Source organism: Notolepis coatsorum (genome assembly GCF_963971535.1).
Source record: "Notolepis coatsorum genome assembly, chromosome: 12".
In the NCBI taxonomy this organism is placed as follows: Eukaryota; Metazoa; Chordata; class Actinopteri; order Aulopiformes; family Paralepididae; genus Notolepis; species Notolepis coatsorum.
The window spans coordinates 30094361-30119816 of record NC_140176.1 but is presented as its reverse complement, the minus strand read 5'-3'; the positions used below and the strand labels follow the sequence as shown (position 1 = coordinate 30119816).

Genomic DNA, 25456 nt, shown 5'->3' with positions numbered 1-25456 from the left:
CTACTGGAGGTTAGTTCCTCCTCCTCCTCTGTCTGTCTCTAACTAAGCCTCTTCTGTCATCCTCAATCCTCTTCCTCCTCGGTCTCTAAGCCTCTTCCTCCTCTGTCTGTCTGTCTGTCTGTGTTTGTCCTATATGAAGCTGGTGCAGTGTTTACCTATATGCAGCTGGTGCAGTGTTTGTCCTATATGCAGCTGGTGCAGTGTTTACCTATATGTAGCTGGTGCAGTGTTTGTCCTATATGCAGCTGGTGCAGTGTTTGTCCTATATGCAGCTGGTGCAGTGTTTGTCCTATATGCAGCTGGTGCAGTGTTTGTCCTATATGCAGCTGGTGCAGTGTTTACCTATATGCAGCTGGTGCAGTGTTTACCTATATGCACCTAGCAGCTGGTGCAGTGTTTACCTATATGCACCTAGCAGCTGGTGCAGTGTTTACCTATATGCACCTAGCAGCTGGTGCAGTGTTGACCTATATGCAGCTGGTGCAGTGTTGACCTATATGCAGCTGGTGCAGTGTTGACCTATATGCAGCTGGTGCAGTGTTTGTCCTATATGCAGCTGGTGCACCTAGCAGCTGGTGCAGTGTTTACCTATATGCAGCTGGTGCAGTGTTTACCTATATGCACCTAGCAGCTGGTGCAGTGTTTACCTATATGCACCTAGCAGCTGGTGCAGTGTTGACCTATATGCAGCTGGTGCAGTGTTGACCTATATGCACCTAGCAGCTGGTGCAGTGTTGACCTATATGCAGCTGGTGCAGTGTTGGGTAACCCCAGGCTAGGGTTGGGTATCATTCACATTTGAACCGAGGACCGCTCTCCACATTGCTTTCAGTTTAGCTGGTCGTCCACAGTAATACACATTGGCCGTATTACGGGGAGGGAAACTGAAGGGTGGGGATCGGGCGTTGTGGACAGCGACTCCTACAGGTCGGTTGGTGCGCCTGCGCAGTAGAATCAAGAAGCGACGGGGGCAGGGCCCCTCCAAAGCCCAGACCCCCGACGCTGAAAGATCGAGCCGCGCAGGTGAAAAGATGCGACGGCTGTTACCTCGAGTATCGGAGGGGACTCGTGCTATGTATGACTTAGTCCACATTGCAGCCGGCTTGTGGGAGGCAAGAAACAACGTTCGAAGACAGGGGAGGGTTGAATTGGACGATATGAAAATTGGGATGGGAGAAAAATAGAAAATGGGAGAAAAAGTGCATAAAAAAAAATAAAAATGAGTCCAAACGTCTAGCTGCTGCTGCTGCTTTTTCGCATAAAAAACGCTACACTCCTCAGCTTTCAGAAATATGCTGTGCTTGACCAGGTGTTTCCTCAAGTTATTTGTTACCCTGCCCAGCTTTGCATTTTGCGCTATAAATATTGCAGCGAGCGTTGGTTGCATCTAGCTTTGTAAAGTGTAACCACACTTGCCACCGTCTTCGGCTTGCCATTGCCCCGACTGCTTTGTTGTTGTTGAATCGAGTCAAATCCTAGGTAAGCGTGTATTGTGCGTGTGAATTTTTGTGGTAAACGAAACGTTGACATCATCGGAAAAAAGAAGGGGAAAAAAGTACCGAAATGTGGCACCGGTGGATCTCACGTGAATCGGTACTCGGTAGTACCGACGTGATTCAGCCTACCTCCGGTCAATGGTCTCTAACTACACACCCTCAAGACCCCTACGCTCTGCATCTTCTGGCCGTCTCAGACCCACTCCTATCCGAGCTCTGGGAGGGTCATCAAGGAGAAGCTGCCTATTCTCAGTCCTTGCCCCACAATGGTGGAATGAACTGCCCACCACAGTTAGGACAGCCGAAACCCGTCCAATCTTTCGCCGGCGACTAAAGACGCACTTCTTCTTCACTAGTATGGATGCTTCATATCCAGGTCAATTCACGCAGTAAAGCATCCTGAGTGATCAACCTCCCCAAGACTCATCTTCACTCTGCTGCCCTCAGACCCTTGGTGGATCAGACACGTCTATCACTCTAGAACAGGGGTTCCCAAACTTTTTCAGCTCGAGACCCAAAAGAGACATTTTGTGTTTCCCCCGGGCCGGGACCCAAACTTACAAAAATGCATCATGAATTGCCATAACATACATTTATAAACTACTGATCACAACAAACCATGAATTTCAAATGTATATTAAATGTATTTATTTAATTATAAAAGTACATCACAGCAATAATCAGAGTGTAATGTTAAGTTGCTCACCACCTCATAACATATGTACATACAATTGTGTAACACTTTTAAATGAACAAACATGTTCTACTCCAGTGGTTCTCAACCTTTTTACACCAAATACCACCTGAGAACGTAGCTGGCTCTCCAAGTACCACCACATGACCGACGTTAAAATACAGTCTATTCAGCTATGTACAGTTCACACAGGCAAATGTATTCCTAATAACATTATTTATTGTTAACTTTTGTCAGACACAGCCACAATGTACAAAGGGGTAGCACTAGAACTAGCAAACTCTTCCACACAATTCTCATACAATGCAAGAGGTATTGAGGACATATTAATTAACATTCTCACATAGCAAGTGAGAAAATTAAGAACAACTGATTTTCAGCAAATGTACTTAATTCAAACACACACTTTTTCATGTAATCCTCGACCGCGAGGATTCCGGTTACAACATCTGTACCACATGACGACATTTTTACCCAGAAATCAAGAGAGTCAGTGAAAACGTAACTTTTGAACGGCAAGGTAAGATATATTTCAGTTTGTCTATAAAAGACGCTTTACTTGTTACTCTCTCTCTCGTGTTCTCAATAGTCACTCAGTATTAGCAGAGTTTATAGGAAAAGGGAAGTTTTGTCTGGGCTCTGCTGAGAAGTCATGGGTCAAATAGAAAGTGTGGGTGGGGGTGACTAGCGAAGATGGGGAAGTTGGTGAGTGGTGACTACTCCCATTTTCAGAATTTGAGGGTTCATTGGAATCTGATGATTCAGAATTCAATGAGGCAGAGAATGCTCTGATTCAGACTGACATCACATCTATATTCTGTATATGCTGTTCCAACTCTTTGTTGAGGCTTTATTGAATTAAATATTGAAATTTTGAATACAATGTTTTTATCGCTGCACCATTTCATCCAATAGAAAAAAACATGTTATCTTCACTAGAATTGAAAATAAAGTTGAAATCTGTGCTAGTAGTGATGGACCCAGTAGTGGGGGCAGTAAGGAAGAAGATACAAATAATAATATATAATAATACACATTATTATACACAATTTGAAAAGTAATGTCATGATCTACCAGAATAAATTATCAAATATAGTTTAAAAAGTCAAATGAAGGTGTCTTTTATAAACGTTTTCATTCTACTGGATGAAGCTCAACTTCATCATGGCTGCCTTTGCCAGTTCTCTCTCTCTCTCTCTCTCTCTCTCTCTCTCTCTCTCTCTCTCTCTCTCACACAGCAAGCAATTGTACTTTATTCTCTCGCTCACGCACGCACACACACACACACACACACACACACACACACACACACACACACACAGCATGTTGTTGTCCATTGACAACTCACATAAGAAGGGCCGGACTGGGGAAATAATTCACCAGGATTTTCTTGTTACAAAGACTTAATTTCCTGCATTCTGGTGCAGGATTTTTTGAAATGTTACCAGTATAACTGCCAGTGTTTGTGATGGGCATCACACATTATTGTAAAAAGAAAAGAAAAAAACACATCAAATGCAAAGTCGATTTTTCTGAGGGGGGTTATTAGGCTAGCATGTGTCAATGATTAGCAACAACACTGATTTTGATGGATTTTTAGTTTTTTGTAATGTCAGATTTAACAACCACTCTTTTCAGATTACAAAAAATATATAGAAATCTGGGGCTGAAGTTGAATAAAAGATTTATGACTGTTTAGACTGCATTACTCTCTGTCACAGTGATCTCCTGGTTGTTCCCCATTTAGGTTATCTAACTATCGCGCTGCCGCAACTAGAAACACTGGCCTGGCCTGCTTCTAAGTTCAGTGGCATGACTGCGGACAAAAAAATAAATAATATTATAATTATTTTTTCAAGTACCACCAGCAGGGGGCCCAAGTACCACCGGTGGTACACGTACCACAGGTTGAGAACCACTGTTCTACTCTCTTCTATTTCTCACCCCTTTTTCAACTCTCCATTTCTTTCCCTCAACCTTAAACCCCAACATTGAGCAACATTCTGATTAATTTGTACTGACTTGTTTAAAAATTCTACTGACCTGACATGCTAGAAGGGGTATAATATTTCATCTATGGCACAATGAAATCTAATGAGGTATGGTTGAAGTTTTCAACCAGCAGATCTATTCTGGGCTTGGTTTTTGAAAGTGCTATTCTGAGGTCATGCTGAGCATTTAGTCTGTTTCTGTATATATTTTTTTTTAATCAACACATCTACAGCTTTAAAAAAAAAATATATATATATTTGCAGACCCAATAAAAACGGGTCCCAAGTTTGGGAACCGCTGCTCTAGAACACTCCTTCACGCCACTGCCCTCAGACCCTTGGTGGATCAGACACATCTATCACTCTAGAACGCTCCTTCACGCCACTGCCCTCAGACCCTTGGTGGATCAGACACATCCATCACTCTAGAACGCTCCTTCACGCCACTGCCCTCAGACCCTTGGTGGATCAGACACATCTATCACTCTAGAACACTCCTTCACGCCACTGCCCTCAGACCCTTGGTGGATCAGACACATCTATCACTCTAGAACACTCCTTCACGCCACTGCCCTCAGACCCTTGGTGGATCAGACACGTGGCCCAACTTTTTATTGTAATGTCTGATCCCCGGAGGGCAGTGAGGACGCCAGGGCGGATGAGAAGGAATAGAACACTGTCTCCATGATTAACAGAATCACATCAGCTCTCGCATTGACATTCTGCACCCAAATCAGAAGTTCTACATTATCACAACTCTTTAAGACTCAACTTCATCCACAATGCTCCAGTCTGCCCATAGATTAGTTTCATTATAAAATAATATATAATGTTCTCCTGAGGGGATTAATAAAGGAACACTTTAATTGTGTTGTACAGTTTTATCACAATTAGGGATGTCCCGATCCGATCACGTGATCGGGATCGGCGTCGATCACGTGCTTTTCAGAGGATCGGGGATCGGGAAAAAATTATAATAAAAATCGGCAGTCAAAAAAAGAAATTTTACATGACCATGACCATGTCCACGTCTTAAACTCATACGGAGGCCTTAGTTTTGGTTTTAAATTACATATAATATATCATCATTAATGTATTTATTGTCACACAGAGCAGAATAATTGTCCACAACAAACACATTCCCCTTTAATTTACACCGTTGCAACAAACACATTGCCTTTAATTTAGACCGGCCGGCTACACGCTACACGCTCCACATCACAACAACAGTACAACACGTCGCTCCCGAAACACGGTTAATATCCACTGACTTGAGCAGCTAGACTTAATGTCAGAGGTTTGGAACTAAGCATTTTAAAATAGAAAGTCAAGCCAGTTGCAATGTTTGCAAGGAGGACAGGCTGGAGGCGAAGTTTTCAGACTAACTTTTCACCTGGAGGATAACGTGACTGAGGATTATCGTCAGCGTTTCAGACCAGAATGGACCATTACGTAAGTCGAACACTGAATGTATACTAATGTGCAAACATATATTGAAACTTTTAATATTTCTCATATGAAGCAGAAGCACATTTCTCAGGGTGAATGTAATAACAAAGCCTCCGCGCTCGCGCCCCGGACTATAGGTAACAGATGGGCTTGTCTCGCTCTGCCAGTTTCTGACAAATGCGTCAAAATTGATTACTAATGTGAAAGATCGGATCGGAAACGATCGGATCGATAGATATTTAAAATCACATGATCGGGATCGGATCGGAAGCAAAAAAAGGCGATCGGGACATCCCTAATCACAATGGTTGACACGCATGTTCTGAATCTTTGTCTCATTCTATTAAAACTCTAAACACAACCTTGAACACAAACACACATCTTTTACCTTTCATCTTTCCTCCTCACCCCTCCCCTGGGGCTTAGTGCCCCTCCCCTTTTCCCTGAGGATGAATGTGTTGTCTGGTGATTGTATTGTGTTTTTTATTTAAAAAAAAAGAAAAGATTCAAGAGGTTTATTCGTCGAAGAAATTCAATTGTAAAATGTGTTTGTTAAAATCATAATATAACCTAGGCCATTGCAAGTTGTAGTCTATACTGAGTTGGAGAACAAATTAAACATTTTGACTTGACTAAATTGCACTCCTGTGTACCTGTTGTCACTAAAAGGACATTTTAGATCTGGACTTGGCTGCTTTCTTGTGTTCCTGCTTGTAGTGAAACCTGCAGTTTTGGAATAGTCCTTATAGATAACTATATAGAAGGGTGGTTCTGCTTTAAATGTGATGATTGATGTTGAATAATCTAGAAGACTACTCTACCCTGTCAGGACTAACGGGGAACTTTGAGCCCAAGTAGACACACAGCAAGTCAAATGCTCTATTGGAAATCCTGCATGCAAGGAAAAGGAAGAGAATATACATTATATTTAACATTTATCAGATTGTTAAAAATAACTAATTTTACAATCAGGGAAACTCCAGATTTTTTAGAGCAGATATTTTTGCTGCTTCTTCCCACCAGAGAAATTTAGGGTTTGACTCGACAGTGGAGATCATCCGGCATTGAGTACATTTTTTTGTTTTGTCAAATTTGAGGTCTATTTCGGGGTGATTGTTTCCTAATGTAATTTCATAGTTGGCAAGTATGAACAGTTAAAACCTGGATCTCACTCTGATCTGAGCATCTTGACTTCCTCATCAGTATTTATCTGCTTGAAAGAACTGATGTTATTTCCAGTGTAACGTCCTCAGTCCTGTTCTTGCAGCGTTCTTCCTGCTCTGTATTTAACCTCCAGCTCCTCTCTGTTCCCTCCACCCTTCTCTCTGCTCCACAGCCAAAGCCACCACCCTGTTCAGCAAACAGACTAAGAGCATGGTGTGGGGCATGCAGACGCGCGCCGTGCAGGGCATGCTGGACTTTGACTACGTCTGCTCGCGGGACGGGCCTTCAGTGGCAGCCATGGTCTACCCCTTCACGTAGGTTCTGTTCCTGTGTTAACGTAGGTTGTTCTGTTCCCGTGTTAACGTAGGTTGTTCTGGTGCTGTGTGAACGTAGGTTGTTCTGGTCCTGTGTTCATGTAGGTTGTTCTGGTGCTGTGTGAACGTAGGTTGGCCTGGTCCGTAGGTTGGCCTGGTGCTGTGTTAACAGACTGGGATTTGGGGTTTGATAAAAACAAGTCTGTCCACATAACGGTTGAAGGTTACCTGTAGGAGAAAGGTGCTCCCTGAATATTGCATATCATGTGTTCCTCCACAGGGGGACATGGAACACACATGTTCACTGGAGGCCTGTCCTTTGATCCACAGGCAGTTAGCTTGTTAGATTCTGAGGAAGATTGTATCCATCAATCTGAAGCACAACAGGCAGAAGTTCTCATCTTGTTACATTGTGTTTCTCTAGTGGAGACCACAAGCAGAAGTTCTCATCTTGTTACATTGTGTTTCTCTAGTGGAGACCACAAGCAGAAGTTCTCATCTTGTTACATTGTGTTTCTCTAGTGGAGACCACAAGCAGAAGTTCTCATCTTGTTACATTGTGTTTCTCTAGTGGAGACCACAAGCAGAAGTTCTACTGGGGCCACAAGGAGATCCTGATCCCAGTCTACAAAAACATGGCGGACGCCATGAAGAAGCACCCTGAGGTGGACGTGCTCATCAGCTTCGCCTCCCTGCGCTCTGCCTTCGACAGCACCATGGAGACCATGCAGTATCCACAGGTAGATAGATACATCACCATGGAGACCATGCAGTATCCACAGGTAGATACATCACCATGGAGACCATGCAGTATCCACAGGTAGATACAGCACCATGGAGACCATGCAGTATCCACAGGTAGATACATCACCATGGAGACCATGCAGTATCCACAGGTAGATAGATACAGCACCATGGAGACTATGCAGTATCCACAGGTAGATACATCACCATGGAGACCATGCAGTATCCACAGGTAGATGGATACAGCACCATGGAGACCATGCAGTATCCACAGGTAGATACATCACAGGTAGATAGATACATCACCATGGAGACCATGCAGTATCCACAGGTAAATAGATACATCACCATGGAGACCATGCAGTATCCACAGGTAGATACAGCACCATGGAGACCATGCAGTATCCACAGGTAGTTACAGCACCATGGAGACCATGCAGTATAGAGTTAGATAACATCTAAGGCTGCACTCTCTTAGTAGATTAAGCGCTTGGTTTTTAGTAGATTAAGCACTAACTAACCCCAACAGACTAATGGAGAAGTATCATAATACTTGTTTCTCCAGATCCACACCATCGCCATCATAGCCGAGGGAATCCCTGAAGCCCAGACCAGGAAGATGATCAAGTTGGCGGATGAGAAGGGTGTCACCATCATCGGACCTGCGACGGTACGCAGCCTAACGACCAGCGCTGGGTCTTAGTGTGAAGTCATGTATTACTGCTCTTTACAGCAGTAACCTGCCTGTTACTCCATTACATTACTTATCTATCCTTTATTTAACCAGGAGGTCCCGTTGAGATACGAGATCTCTTTTGCAGATCCAGACATACAAACATAGAGCACACATGCAACAACAATGGTGCATGGTTGAAGAACGCAATGACGCTCTGTAATAACTATTTAAATTCTCCTAGTGAGACCAGGGCATCCGGGTGGATGAGCTCCTGCAATTTCCTAGTTCAGTGACTTTTAAAAAATAAAGTGGAGCTGGTCTGGTACCTACTAGAGGCAAAGGATGGTAAGATACAGAGGTATAGGACGGTATGATACAGAGTAGGGCTGACCCCTATTAGTCGACTAATCGGTCGAAAGGAGCCGTAGTCGACTGCCAACCTCTTAGTCGAATACAAACATTTGTTATTTTTTAATTTTTTTATCCTTTCCAAAAGAAAATAAGCCTAGAAGCGTGGCTAACGCTAATGGCACGCATACCAGAGGCTAACTGCCTACGAAAACAGGCACAGAGGCACTGAAGGAGGATTTTAACTCATCTAATGAACACACTAGACTAGACAAATATCAGTGGACCAATTGCATGCTTTTGCAGAGGACAAGAAGCCTTCAGTCGTGTAACAAATGTATCAATCAGTGGACCAATTGCATGCTTTTGCAGAGGACAAGAAGCCTTCAGTCGACTCCTTCAGACATTAAGCACCCCCCACAGCCCAAATGGAATGATAAAAAAATAAAAATAAATACAAAAAATAACGGCAAATTTTGGCCAATCATAGTCGACTATCCAAATCCTTAGTCGGGGACAGCACTAATACAGAGTTATAGGACGGTAAGATAGAGGTATAGGATGGTAAGATACAGAGTTATAAGACGGTATGATACAGAGGTATAGGATGGTAAGATACAGAGGTATAGGACGGTAAGATAGAGGTATAGGACGGTAAGATACAGAGGTATAGGACGGTAAGATACAGAGGTATAGGATGGTATGATACAGAGGTATAGGATGGTAAGATACAGAGGTATAGGACGGTATGATACAGAGGTATAGGACGGTATGATACAGAGTTATAGGACGGTATGATAGAGGTATAGGACGGTAAGATACAGAGGTATAGGACGGTAAGATACAGAGGTATAGGACGGTATGATACAGAGGTATAGGACGGTATGATACAGAGTTATAGGATGGTATGATACAGAGGTATAGGACGGTAAGATACAGAGTTATAGGACGGTATGATAGAGGTATAGGATGGTAAGATACAGAGGTATAGGACGGTAAGATACAGAGGTATAGGACGGTAAGATACAGAGGTATAGGACGGTAAGATACAGAGGTATAGGACGGTAAGATACAGAGGTATAGGACGGTAAGATACAGAGTTATAGGATGGTATGATACAGAGGTATAGGATGGTAAGATACAGAGGTATAGGACGGTAAGATACAGAGGTATAGGACGGTAAGATACAGAGGTATAGGACGGTAAGATACAGAGGTATAGGACGGTAAGATACAGAGGTATAGGACGGTAAGATTCAGAGTTATAGGACGGTAAGATACAGAGGTATAGGACGGTAAGATACAGAGGTATAGGACGGTAAGATAGAGGTATAGGACGGTAAGATACAGAGTTATAGGACGGTAAGATACAGAGTTATAGTACGGTAAGATACAGAGGTATAGGATGGTAAGATAGAGGTATATAGTTTGATACCCACACAGTTTAGAACCTGGCGGTCTTTCTTCCAGTTTGATGCCTACTTTGACCCTTCAGATGAAATGTGGTTCTGATCGGGGGCTGCATGTGATCCTCCTGCAGGTCGGTGGCATCAAGCCTGGCTGCTTTAAGATCGGCAACACCGGCGGCATGCTGGACAACATACTGGCCTCCAAGCTGTACCGGCCCGGCAGTGTGGCCTACGTGTCGCGGTCGGGCGGCATGTCCAACGAGCTCAACAACATCATCTCCCACGCCACCGACGGCGTCTACGAGGGCGTGGCCATCGGGGGCGACCGGTGAGTGCCCGGTACCACAGTGACTGCAAGGGAGCAGAGCTTCCTCAGTGATGCGTTTCAGGACATTTTGATGTAGAAAGCGTGTTGAAGTGTCCTTGAGCAAGACACTTAACCCCCAATTGCTCCCGATGAGCAATTGGGTCAGTCGCCTTTGGTTTAGCTCCGCGACGATTGTGCACATTTTTAGCTATTATGTTTGTTTTTTCGACTTTTTTTATTAAAACATCACTGGCGGGTATGTCATACGACCGCCAGACACTTATGGACTTAAACTCCGGACTCAAAGAGGAGTTGGGAGACACTTTATGCCCAGAAGGGCTAACAGAAATCAAGCGGGAGAACGACAACAAAGGAAACGGCAGAAAGAAGCATAGAGGTAGACGAGGCGGTATCAGACTTAGATTAAAAAGATCTGCTTACCGTCCAGCAATTCCATCCATCTTTCTGGCGAATGCACGTTCGTTGGAGGGAAGGATGGATGACTTGAGAGCGAGGGTCCGATTCCAACGGGAGATGAGAGACGTTAACATCATGTGTTTCACTGAGACATGGCTCAAGCCAGCGACGCCGGACAACAGCGTCTCTCCATCGGACAATTTCACCGTCCTGAGAGCAGATCGCACGGCAGCCTCTGGGAAGAGCATCGGAGGTGGGGTCTGCATCCCCACGAACAATCTCTGGGTTAATCCCAAGGAAGTACATGTCCTCTCAAGTTCATGCTCCCCTGATATGGAACATCTCCAAATCCTGTGCCGACCGTACCACCTACCCCGTGAGTTTACCGCGGTCATTATATCCGTCGTGTATATTCACCCACAGGCAAATACTGGCAAAGCGCTGGTGGAATTACACGACCACATCAACAAACAGCAGATCAAGCACCCGGAAGCCGCGACGATAGTGACTGGTGATTTCAACCAGGCAAACCTGAAAAAAGTGATGCCGACCTTTTTTCAGCACATCGCCTGCTCCACAAGAGGGGGGAACACACTCGACCACTGCTACACCCCGTTCAGAGCTGCCTACAAGGCTGTAGCGGCTCCGCCACTGATGGGCTCTGTAAGCGCGAGCGATCACGACTCCATTTTTTTAATCCCAGCATACAAACAAAGATCGCGTGACGTCGTCGTGTCACGTGAGACAAAAAAGTGGTCTGACGAATCAGAGGCCGAGCTCCGTGACGCGTTCGAGGATACAGACTGGGACATGTTTGAAGGAAGCGCCAGTGACGTCAGCGAGTATGCTGATACCGTTGTGAGCTACATAGCAACAGTGGTAGACGGCATTGTCCTCACAAAGAAGGCGCGGGTTTTCCCAAACCAGAAACCTTGGGTGGACAGCACTATAAGAACAGCCCTAAACTCACGCACCACGGCTTATAACCTGGGCAGAGAGTCAGGAAATATGGAAGAGTACAAGGCTTCAGTCTACACTCTGCGCAAGGCTGTTAAACTTGCTAAGAGGACATATGCTGAGAAACTGGAGACACAAATGGCACAAAACGACACAAGAGGCTTGTGGAGGGGACTGAAGACAATAACTGACTACAAAGTCAGCGCCCCCTCAATGGGGAGCGACGACGCCTCTCTAGCGGACAAACTCAACTCCTTCTACGCTCGGTTCGGTGTAGACAGTGTCGCCGCTAGCCCTCTGGCTAGTGACGTCACTGGCGCACCGGCTGTTGTGGAGGGGGGGGGGCAACCGCGGGGGGCGGGGGCGCTCTCTCGTTGTCGGAACACAGTGTGAGAAGAGCATTTATGCAGGTGAACACCAGGAAGGCTGCAGGCCCAGATGGTATAACAGGACGCATACTTAAGTCCTGTGCAAACCAGCTTGCCCCGGTGTTCACCACCATATTTAATCAATCCCTGGCGGAGTCAGTAGTCCCTGCCTGCTTCAATATGTCTACCATCATCCCTGTACCGAAGAAACCCTCCCCAACATGTCCAAATGATTACAGACCGGTGGCACTCACCTCTGTGGTCATGAAATGTTTCGAGAGGCTGGTCAAGGACCACATTTGTGCCTCTCTCCCCAGTGATATGGACCCTATGCAATTTGCATACAGGACAAACAGGTCCACTGATGACGCGGTCTCCCAGGTACTGCACAGCACTCTCTCCCACCTTGACCGTCAGAAGGGGGGCTATGTGAGACTGTTGTTCATTGACTACAGCTCAGCGTTCAACACCATAGTCCTCACCAGACTGGTGGACAAGCTGATCGAGCTAGGCCTGAGCTCCGCCCTGAGCGCCTGGGTACTGGACTTTCTGAGTGAAAGACCCCAGGCGGTCAGGGTGGGGGGTCAGACCTCCAACACCATCACCCTGAGCATCGGGTCCCCCCAGGGCTGTGTTCTAAGCCCCCTGCTGTACTCACTCTACACACACGACTGTGCGGCCAAGTTCAGCTCCAACTCCATTGTGAAGTTCGCCGACGACACGGTGGTGGTGGGGCTGATCTCGGACAACGACGAGAAGGCCTACCGGGAGGAGGTTGAGGTACTGGAACGTTGGTGCCAGGACAACAGCCTGCTCCTGAACAGCTGATCGTGGATTATAGGAGAGGACAGCAGGAGACACACACACCACTGAGGATTAACGGGGCTACCGTGGACAGGGTGAGCAGCTTCAAGTACCTGGGGGTCCACATCTCAGAGGACCTGACATGGTCAACACACATAGACACAGTAGTAAAGAAAGCGAAGCAGCGCCTCTACCACCTGAGACAGTTAAGGAAGTTCAGAGTATCGGGGAAGATACTCCAGTCCTTCTACTCAGGAGCTGTAGAGAGCATCTTGACCGGAAACATCACTGCCTGGTATGGGAACAGCACGGCACAGGACAAGAAGGCCCTACAGAGAGTGGTGCGCTCAGCCGAGCGTACCACGGGTATTGCGCTACCTCCCCTGCAGGCTCTATACAACAAGAGGTGCAAATCCAGAGCCTGCAGGATAATGAAAGACCCCCACCACCCCAATAACAGCCTGTTCCAGCTGCTGAGGTCAGGCAGACGCCTGCGAACTCCAGCGACTAGGACGGAGAGGCTTAGGCTAAGCTTCTTCCCCCAGGCCATCAGAGCCTTGAACATTGAGAGACACAGAAACTGAACTATCCACACACAAGCACATACACAACACGCATGCTGAGCACGCTCACACACTAGCAGCCACTTTAACACTCATGCCGCACACACGCACACTTATGGCCAGAGGAAAGGCCACTTAAAGTAGTATAACATCAGGAACAGTGTATTGCACTACTAAAGCTAACTAGCATGTCCTATATGCTCTGTAAATACTAATGTACAGATACCGAGATGGCACACCATGTACCTGTTTATTGCACTGTTTTATTGGATTCTATTAATATGTTGTACCACTGTATTTTTATTGGATTCTATTATATGTTGTACCACTGTATTGCACATCGTCGCGGGCAAGACCAGCCGCATTTCATTGTATACCTGTATGCCGTGACAATTAAAACTCTTGACTTGACTTGACTTGGCACCTTGCATGTTCGCCGCCGCCGTCGTCGTGAGTGAATGTGAGGAACAAATTGTAAAGCGCTTTGGATAAAAGCTGTTAATATATATATAAATGCATAGTTTTTCCAAAGAGCTGCTTCACACCTCAAATAAATAATAAGAATGTAGGAATCTGACTTCATCCATCTGTAAAATATGGAATATATAATGGAAATTACTCAGAGATAATGTGTGCATTCCCCTATTTATTATAATAATGTATAACTTTTTAACTGAGTACTACCGCCGGTAAATGTATTGTCATTTTAGCATATTCACCAGTCTTCTGTGGGTCACGTGGTTCGCTTGTGCACTTCCTCTGAACGCCACAGGATGGTGAAAAAGTATCACACAAGCAGTAGTAGACTTTCTTACAACCTGGACCAACCTTGTGGATACATATTTTTTTTTTTTATCCACTTTTTCTCCCATTTTCTATATTTTCTCCCATCCCAATTTCGTATCATCCAATTCAACCCTCCCCTGTCACGAACGCTGTTTCTTGCCTCCCACAAGCCGGCTGCAATGTGGACTAAGTCATACATAGCACAAGTCCCCTCCGGTACTTGAGGTAACAGCAGTCGCATCTTTTCACCTGCGCAGCTCGATCTCTGAGTGGCGAGGAGTAACGCGTGGGAGGCTCACGCTGCCGCCGACACTTCCTGATTCTACTGCGCAGGCGCACCAACCGACCTGTAGGAGTCGCTGTCCACAACGCCCGATCCCCACCCATCAGTTTCCCACCCCCTAATACAGCCAATGTGTATTAGTATGGACGACCAGCTAAACTGAAAGCAAATGTGGAGCGCTGGGCTCGAACAGGCAAGCCCAGCGTCTCCAGATTTCGTGGCTAGCGCCTTGCCCACTACGCCACGTAGCCGCCGCCCCTTGTGGATACAGAAGTCTGTCATCAGTGTTCCTGCTCCTAAGAAACCCATCTGACGCTCCCATAGCCTCACATCCCTGCTAATGAAGTCACATCAGGAGATTATTACATCTCAACATGCACATTAATATACAGATTATATTCTGGATACTTGAATATTCTCACTCTGAGTTGCTATATGTAAATTCAATATGTAAATATGTAAACCCTTTATCCCATTTACTGTTGGGTTTAGATTAGATTAGTATTAGATTTATTTTAGATTAAGAGTAGGATGGAATTAAGAACAACAATCGGTGTCATGACGTCACACTCGTCCAACTTGTCACTAGATTTAGTGTTTTAGGTTTAGTTTTGTTTGAGGTGATGAGTTCTTGTTTTTAATGCGTCTTTGCCCCATGCGTCAAACTCAAGGCCACCTGGCCTCCATGCGGCCTGCAGACTGAATTCATGTTGTCCCCCTGCCTCTCCTAGGTGCACCTTAACTGGCCTGTGATAGAAATCAAATGCACTTCACTGCGAGGCGATGCAAATGTCTCCGCTTTTCAAGTTCTCTGCACCTGAATCGGGTTTTTATTGAATGAAAATGCATCCATCTGCTTTCGTGGAGCAGTGGAGGAGGAGCCAGTATTCAGCCTTCAGTTGTACCTCATGTCTTTATTTACTTTTAACAGCTTGTCAGAGGATGTGGTTGACTGGTGTGTTTCTCACCTTCCCGTCCAGGTATCCAGGCTCCACCTTCATGGACCACGTGATCCGCTACGAGGACACTCCTGACGTCAAGATGATCGTGATGCTGGGAGAGGTGGGTCCCCTTCACCACCAGCTTCTGAAACTCCCCTCAGAGTAGGGTCCCCTTCACCAGCTTCTGAAACTCCCCTCAGAGCAGGGTCCCTTCACCACCAGCTTCTGAAACTCCCCTCAGAGCAGGGTCCCTTCACCACCAGCTTCTGAAACTCCCCTCAGAGCAGGGTCCCTTCACCACCAGCTTCTGAAACTCCCCTCAGAGCAGGGTCCCTTCACCACCAGCTTCTGAAACTCCCCTCAGAGCAGGGTCCCTTCACCAGCTTCTGAAACTCTCCTCAGAGCAGGGTCCCTTCACCACCAGCTTCTGAAACTCCCCTCAGAGCAGGGTCCCTTCACCACCAGCTTCTGAAACTCCCCTCAGAGCAGGGTCCCTTCACCACCAGCTTCTGAAACTCCCCTCAGAGCAGGGTCCCTTCACCACCAGCTTCTGAAACTCCCCTCAGAGCAGGGTCCCTTCACCAGCTTCTGAAACTCTCCTCAGAGCAGGGTCCCTTCACCAGCTTCTGAAACTCCCCTCAGAGCAGGGTCCCCTTCACCACCAGCTTCTGAAACTCTCCTCAGAGCAGGGTCCCTTCACCAGCTTCTGAAACTCCCCTCAGAGCAGGGTCCCTTCACCAGCTTCTGAAACTCCCCTCAGAGCAGGGTCCCTTCACCAGCTTCTGAAACTCCCCTCAGAGCAGGGTCCCCTTCACCACCAGCTTCTGAAACTCTCCTCAGAGCAGGGTCCCTTCACCAGCTTCTGAAACTCCCCTCAGAGCAGGGTCCCTTCACCAGCTTATGAAACTCCCCTCAGAGCAGGGTCCCTTCACCAGCTTCTGAAACTCCCCTCAGAGCAGGGTCCCTTCACCAGCTTCTGAAACTCCCCTCAGAGCAGGGTCCCTTCACCAGCTTCTGAAACTCCCCTCAGAACAGGGTCCCCTTCACCAGCTTCTGAAACTCCCCTCAGACCAGGGTCCCTTCACCAGCTTCTGAAACTCCCCTCAGAGCAGGGTCCCCTTCACCACCAGCTTCTGAAACTCCCCTCAGAGCAGGGTCCCTTCACCAGCTTCTGAAACTCCCCTCAGAGCAGGGTCCCTTCACCAGCTTCTGAAACTCCCCTCAGAGCAGGGTCCCTTCACCAGCTTCTGAAACTCCCCTCAGAGCAGGGTCCCTTCACCAGCTTCTGAAACTCCCCTCAGAACAGGGTCCCCTTCACCAGCTTCTGAAACTCTCCTCAGAACAGGGTCCCCTTCACCAGCTTCTGAAACTCTCCTCATAGCAGGAAGACTAGATCTAACTCTGTTTTAAGTTTTCAGAGGAACGACATATTCAAACGTATTATTTAAAGATGGTAAGTTACAATACAAACAGAATTATGACAATATAACAATGCAAAAAAACAAAACCTTTGACAGCGTTTTGTATTTCTGTCCGTGAGAGCTGCAAGCAGCAGTTGAAATTATATTAAAAACACTAATGAAGCAGCAGTTGAAATTATATTAAACACTAAAAACTGATCTGAGTCACATATGAGCAAAAAACATGACTAGTATGATCTTTTAATCCTAGGATGGAGTGTCTTCCTATTTTGAACATGTGAAACTTGTCTCCTTCTCTCAGATCGGCGGGACAGAGGAGTACAGGATCTGCCAGGGAATCAAAGAGGGAAGGATCACCAAACCTGTGGTGTGTTGGTGCATCGGGACCTGCGCCACCATGTTCTCCTCGGAGGTCAGTTAGATTTTCTCAACATGTTCTCCTCAGAGGTCAGTTAGATTTTCTCAACATGTTCTCCTCAGAGGTCAGTTAGATTTTCTCAACATGTTCTCCTCAGAGGTCAGTTAGATTTTCTCAACATGTTCTCCTCAGAGGTCAGTTAGATTTTCTCAACATGTTCTCCTCAGAGGTCAGTTAGATTTTCTCAACATGTTCTCCTCAGAGGTCAGTTAGATTTTCTCAACATGTTCTCCTCAGAGGTCAGTTGGCTGTTCTCATAGGAACCTATGCCACCATGTTGGTTGTATATCTTTAGAACAACCATATATTACTTCAGATGTATATCTTTAGAACAGGCTTATATTACTTTAGATGTATATCTTTAGAACAGGCTTATACAAATAAATTTGATTTGATTTATATTAATTTAGATGTACTGTATATCTTTAGAACAGGCTTATATTAATTTAGATGTACTGTATATCTTTAGAACAGGCTTATATTAATTTAGATGTACTGTATATCTTTAGAACAGGCTTATATTACTTCAGATGTATATCTTTAGAACAGGCTTATATTACTTCAGATGTATATCTTTAGAACAGGCTTATATTACTTCAGATGTATATCTTTAGAACAGGCTTATATTACTTCAGATGTATATCTTTAGAACAGGCTTATATTACTTCAGATGTATATCTTTAGAACAGGCTTATATTGGGCGGTTAGGTGGTCGAGCGGAGATTGCGTTCGTCACCAGCCCCGGAGCTGTGAGCTTGATTCGCCTGTTCGAATCCAGCTCACAGCTCCGGGGTTGTCACCAGCTTGGCTGGCCGTCTGCACTGATACAATTGGCTGTATCAGAGGGTGGGAGAAGCTGGCGGGGTGGGTCCGGGTCGTTGTAAACAGCGACTCCTACAGTTCGGTCGGGGCGCCTGCTAAGCGCGGATTGGACGTGAGGGGGATAGTGTGGTCCTCCCACACGCTACGCCCTCTCAATGAGAATCCGCGCTGCCAGGTGAAAAGAAGCGGTGATTGGCTGGACGTGTGTCGGAGGAAGCACGTGGTAGCCTCCACTCTCCCAAATGATCTGACTGTGAGGGGTAAAGCGCAGCAACCAGGAAGGGACTGGGAATTGGCATACGACTAACATTGGGATGGGAGAAAATCGGAGGAAAAATGGAGGGGGAAAAAGACCAATAATAAAAAAAAAAAAAAAAAAAAGAACAGGCTTATATTACTTCAGATGTATATCTTTAGAACAGGCTTATATTACTTCAGATGTATATCTTTATTATAGTGAATGTTTACATCCTGACGCATGTTATTGGGATCCTCAGGTTCAGTTCGGTCATGCTGGAGCATGTGCCAACCAGGCCTCAGAAACGGCATCGGCCAAGAACCAGGCCCTGAGGGACGCCGGCGCCTACGTACCCAAGAGCTTTGACGAGCTGGGAGACGTCATCAGGTGAGAAGTTCAACATGGGAGAAAACGCACATTAAGATTTAACAGCATAATATGTCAAAGAATCTCCTCCTCTGCAAAGAAACTCCTCCTCTGCCAAGAAACTCTTCTCTTCAAAGAAACCCCTCCTCTGTTAACACTTTCTGGGCCACTGGGATCCGTCTAATCTCACTCTATAAGGCCAGCTTATCATAACAACCTTTCATTGTGCGTGAGGCTGTTTGTACAGCTAAATCTTTTGTATTTAATTTTTTTATAATTTTTTAAACAAACACATAAACATAACAACATAAAATTAGATATACAAGCATTAATTAACAGTGCACAACCAATGAAATCACCATTTAAATAAATGTATTATACAAGATATACACCTAATACTTGCTATCTAATACCCTACACACATATGCTCTCGCTCGCTCCCCCCCCCCCCCCCGGGCCCCCCCTTGGATAATCCATCCATTATCATTCGCTCCTAACCAGGCACTACAATTATATGCTAGCTTTTATTCTCTCCACCACTTCTAACCACATTGTAATTTTGGATTCACTGAGACCCAAAATTCTTGCTGTAGATATTTCTAGATAAATCACATCGAGATATGTAAGAATCCAGACCTTCCGGCACATTTTTTCCGGTTGAAACCATCGTGATGCTATCGGCTTTTTAGCCGCTGTGATACCAGATAAAACCAATCTCTTTAGCTGTATAGGTACTGCACACTCAAAAACCATTCAACAGTAATACAGAGGGGTGTACAGGTATATTCAGAGTTAAGAGATTTGGTAATTGCTGGGTCACTTCTTTCCAGAATATCTTAACTGGTGGGCAGTCCCAGTACATGTGCATAAATGTACCCTCATCCCCATTTGTACATAAGGAGCTAAATCTATAAATCTATACTTTATATTATTGCTATCTGTCCATTGTCATTGTCAATTGACACTATAAACCGTCCCTTCAATATGCCTTAAATAAAAAAAAAACATCAATACGTTCCCATTTTATAGCGTCGTATATATGAACTATATACCGCAATGTTCTGGGGTATTTCCTGGAAGGCGAGATACAGGGCGCTAAGCTAATAACGTTAAATCGAATGGCGTTTCGGCTATACACAAGCTAGAGCTAAAAGTCAAAATGCATATTATCGGTATCATGGTCCACCATGAATGCATGAAAGGGGGGGGGGGGGGGCGGGGGACGTCGTTTCTGATGATTGATTACCAATAACGGCATTAGCCTCATTCGCTGGTTGGCTATCAAAGCAAGGCCTGATCAGCATGAAATGTATGTGAAAAAGCTCTTACCGTGGGCCGGTTGGATCCCAAAAAGGATTTCCCTGTTATCGATCGCCATCTGGTAGATCGATATATCCATTGGCTGATGCTATATTCCTTTACTGCATACTGAATTCAGCGTCCCAAAAGGTATTCCATGCTACAGGCATAGCTTCAGGCTAACAGGAAAATTCACTGCAGGATGAAAAGAAACTTCATCCGTTCTGCCACAGGGAACACTGCATTATCGAGACAGCGCCCCTACCAGGATCTGGCCGTTAATGCACTTTTCCGAATCTCAAGAGTAGGGTAAATCTGCAGTGCTGCTCTGTGACATTGAGTAGGATATTAAAATGTAATAAAAGCCAAAACAACCTTAACACATATATATACGTGGTTGGCCTTCAAGCGTTGGATCCGAAACACCTGGTTGGCCAGGAATGTGTTAAGAATCTCCTCCTCTTCAAAGAAACCCCTCCTCTGTTAACCCTTTCACTGCCACACTACAGAAGGTTAACCCTTTACTATCACACAACCGACGGCGATGCTCCATCATTAGCATCATTAGCTCCGCATCCGTCGGTTGTGTGATAGTAAAGGGCTAACCTTCTGTATTGTCACAGTTAAAGGGTTAACCGGCTGTCGTGTGGCAGTGAAAGGGTTAAGAATATCCTCTTCAAAGAAACCCCTCCTCTGTAAAGAAACTCCTCTGCTGAAAACCTTTTCATTTTACTTGGTTTAAGGAGCATTTTTTTCCATGAACCTTTATTCAACTAGGTTAGACCCATTGAGATGAGATGGTCTTTATTTAACCAGGTTAGAGCCATTGAGATGAGAATGTTAGACCCATTGAGATTAGAATGAGACTAACTCTTATTTGCCCTGTTTCCTGGTTAGGAAGACTGATAAATAACAGGGGGAGTCTACCCAGAATGGCTTCATAGATAAAAACATATAAATGACTAAAATGATGTCTTGACGGAGCAGGCCAACTGACTTGGGAATACAATATACAGTGAGTTAGGGCTCTACAGATTGTAACATATCTTAGAGCACCATGATATACAGTAGCCAACACATGGAGACAATGGACTGATGCATCATGTATAGCGGATCACCATAGTCAAGAAACGGCAACAGCGTCTCTTCAACCAGCTACTAAAGTGAAATGCTGTATACCTCTGATCCTGTCGTAGCAACGAGTCATTATTAACACTGTTGACACTGAGCTTGTTTTGTGCTCCAGGACGGTGTATGATGAGCTGGTGGCTGACGGGACCATCATCCCTGCTCAGGAGGTGCCTCCTCCCACGGTGCCTATGGACTACTCCTGGGCCAGAGTAAGACCTCCTGCTCCACACACAGCCAGCATGTCACATCAAGCCCTGCATTTTGTTCCCTACCTTCCCCACTTAACTCGGGGAGTCGCCAGGATGTTCAGAATCGTTCTAATATTTATCCGACCGTCCTGTGTTAAATAGGAGCTGGGCCTGATCCGCAAGCCGGCCTCCTTCATGACGAGCATCTGTGACGAGCGAGGCCAGGAGCTCATCTACGCCGGCATGCCCATCACTGAGGTCTTCAAGGAGGAGATGGGCCTGGGCGGAGTCCTGGGTCTGCTGTGGTTCCAGCGCAGGTATAAAGACCTCAGATGAAGACAGGTTGATGCTCAGGGTCCCTGGTGCTGGGTGTCTGTAGTACACAGTTCCTTTACTTAAGTAAAAGTAGAAATACCCAGATAATACTACTCCCAGCTATGGGATGGTGTAAACAGGGCTGTCCCCGACTAAGGATTTGGATGGTCGACTAGGATTGGCCAAGATTTGCCATTGGTCGTTTTTTTTTTTTTTTTTTTTTTTTTTTTAATATATAATCAGTCCATTTGGGCTGTGGGGGGTGCTTAATGTCTGAAGGAGTCGACTGAAGGCTTCTTGTCCTCTGCAAAAGCATGCAATTGGTCCACTGATGGATACATCTTGATATTTGTTAGTCTAGTGTGTTCATTAGATGGGTGAAATCCTCTTTCAGTGCCTCTGTGCCTGTTTTCATAGGCAGTTAGCCTCTGGTATGCGTGCCATTAGCGTTAGCCACGCTTCTAGGCCTCTTTTCTTTTGGAAAAAATGATTAAAAAAATAAAAAATTCAAATATTAATATATATATATTTTTTTATTATTCGACTAAGAGGTTGGCCAGTCGACTACGGCTCCTTTCGACCGATTAGTCGACTAATCGATTAATAGGGGTCAGCCCAACAAACAAACCAACAGCTCTGCTTCACGTCTGCAGGTTGCCGCGCTACGCCTGCCAGTTCATTGAGATGTGTCTGATGGTGACCGCTGACCATGGGCCTGCCGTCTCCGGGGCTCACAACACCATCGTCTGCACCCGGGCCGGCAAGGACCTGATCTCCTGCCTCACCTCCGGCCTGCTCACTATAGTCAGTCCTGCTCTCTCTCACACACACACACACACCGCCCCCCTCTGGCCTGCTCACTATAGTCAGTCCTGCTCTCACACACATACCTCCCCCCTCTGGCCTGCTCACTATAGTCAGTCCTGCTCTCACACACACACACCTCCCCCCTCTGGCCTGCTCACTATAGTCAGTCCTGCTCTCACACACACCGCCCCCCTCTGGCCTGCTCACTATAGTCAGTCCTGCTCTCACACACATACCTCCCCCCTCTGGCCTGCTCACTATAGTCAGTCCTGCTCTCACACACATACCTCCCCCCTCTGGCCTGCTCACTATAGTCAGTCCTGCTCTCTCTCACACACACACCTCCCCCCTCTGGCCTGCTCACTATAGTCAGTCCTGCTCTCACACACACACCTCCCCCCTCTGGCCTGCTCACTATAGTCAGTCCTGCTCTCTCTCTCACACACACACCTCCCCCCTCTGGCCTGCTCACTATAGTCAGTCCTGCTCTCACACACACACCTCCCCCCTCTGGCCTGCTCACTATAGTCAGTCCTGCTCTCTCTCTCACACACACACCTCCCCCCTCTGGCCTGCTCACTATAGTCAGTCCTGCTCTCTCTCTCTCACACACACCTCCCCCCTCTGGCCTGCTCACTATAGTCAGTCCTGCTCTCACACACACACCTCCCCCCTCTGGCCTGCTCACTATAGTCAGTCCTGCTCTCTCTCTCACACACACCTCCCCCCTCTGCCCTGCTCACTATCAGTACTGCTCACACACACCGCCCCCCTCTGGCCTGCTCACTATAGTCAGTCCTGCTCTCTCACACACACACGCGCACACGCACACACACACACCTCCCCCCTCTGCCCTGCTCACTATAGTCAGTCCTGCTCTCACACACACCTCCCCCCTCTGGCCTGCTCACTATAGTCCGTCCTGCTCTCTCACACACACACCTCCCCCCTCTGCCCTGCTCACTATAGTCAGTCCTGCTCTCTCTCACACACACACCGCCCCCCTCCGGCCTGCTCACTATAGTCAGTCCTGCTCTCTCTCACACACACACCTCCCCCCTCCGGCCTGCTCACTATAGTCAGTCCTGCTCTCTCACACACACACACCTCCCCCCTCTGGCCTGCTCACTATCATCAGTACTGCTCACACACACACACACACCTCCCCCCTCTGGCCTGCTCACTATAGTCAGTCCTGCTCTCTCACACACACACACACACACACACACACACACACACACACACACACACACACATACACCTCTCCCCCCTCTGGCCTGCTCACTCATCAGTACTGCTACTTAACTCCTCCTCAGTGATGTAACTTATTAACTCCTCAGTGATGTAACTTATTAACTCCTCCTCAGTGATGTAACTTATTAACTCCTCCTCAGTGATGTAACTTATTAACTCCTCAGTGATGTAACTTATTAACTCCTCCTCAGTGATGTAACTTATTAACTCCTCCTCAGTGATGTAACTTATTAACTCCTCAGTGATGTAACTTATTAACTCCTTCTCAGTGATGTAACTTATTAACTCCTCCTCAGTGATGTAACTTATTAACTCCTCAGTGATGTAACTTATTAACTCCTCCTCAGTGATGTAACTTATTAACTTCTCAGTGATGTAACTTATTAACTCCTCCTCAGGGCGACCGGTTCGGAGGAGCGCTGGACGCAGCAGCCAAACAGTTCAGCAAGGCGTTCGACAGCGGGATGCTGCCCATGGAGTTTGTCAACAAGATGAAGAAGGACGGCAAGCTGATCATGGGCATTGGACACAGAGTCAAATCAGTGAGTTAACACCATGAGACACCATCAGTGAGTTAACATCATGAGACCATCAGTGAGTTAACACCATCAGTGAGTTAACACCATGAGACAGTGACACCATCAGTGAGTTAACACCATGAGACCATCAGTGAGTTAACACCATGAGACACCATCAGTGAGTTAACGCCATGAGACCATCAGTGAGTTAACACCATGAGACACCATCAGTGAGTTAACACCATGAGACCATCAGTGAGTTAACACCATGAGACACCATCAGTGAGTTAACGCCATGAGACCATCAGTGAGTTAACGCCATGAGACCATCAGTGAGTTAACGCCATGAGACACCATCAGTGAGTTAACACCATGAGACCATCAGTGAGTTAACACCATCAGTGAGTTAACACCATGAGACCATCAGTGAGTTAACACCATGAGACCATCAGTGAGTTAACATCATGAGACCATCAGTGAGTTAACATCATGAGACCATCAGTGAGTTAACACCATGAGACCATCAGTGAGTTAACACCATGAGACCATCAGTGAGTTAACACCATGAGACACCATCAGTGAGTTAACACCATCAGTGAGTTAACACCATGAGACACCATCAGTGAGTTAACACCATGAGACCATCAGTGAGTTAACATCATGATACCATCAGTGAGTTAACACCATGAGACACCATCAGTGAGTTAACACCATGAGACACCATCAGTGAGTTAACATCATGAGACACCATCAGTGAGTTAACACCATGAGACACCATCAGTGAGTTAACACCATGAGACACCATCAGTGAGTTAACATCATGAGACACCATCAGTGAGTTAACATCATGAGACACCATCAGTGAGTTAACACCATGAGACACCATCAGTGAGTTAACATGAGACAATCAGTGCGTTAACGCCATGAGACCATCAGTGAGTTAACATCATGAGACACCATCAGTGAGTT

General features: G+C 46.1%; 1 protein-coding gene across 1 annotated transcript in view; it reads left to right on the top strand.

Annotated features, from left to right (window-relative positions):
• LOC311238584 (ATP-citrate synthase-like) overlaps positions 1-25456 on the top strand; it is an 81903-nt gene that overhangs the window by 50996 nt on the left and 5451 nt on the right. Inside the window, exons 14-24 of the mRNA XM_084326693.1 lie at positions 6967-7108; positions 7680-7848; positions 8418-8522; positions 10416-10612; positions 15750-15831; positions 17433-17543; positions 18869-18996; positions 21521-21614; positions 21756-21910; positions 22562-22712; positions 24368-24511. Of these exons, the coding sequence (XP_084182819.1) occupies positions 6967-7108; positions 7680-7848; positions 8418-8522; positions 10416-10612; positions 15750-15831; positions 17433-17543; positions 18869-18996; positions 21521-21614; positions 21756-21910; positions 22562-22712; positions 24368-24511 (1478 nt within the window). The remainder of the gene's footprint in view (positions 1-6966; positions 7109-7679; positions 7849-8417; positions 8523-10415; positions 10613-15749; positions 15832-17432; positions 17544-18868; positions 18997-21520; positions 21615-21755; positions 21911-22561; positions 22713-24367; positions 24512-25456) is intronic.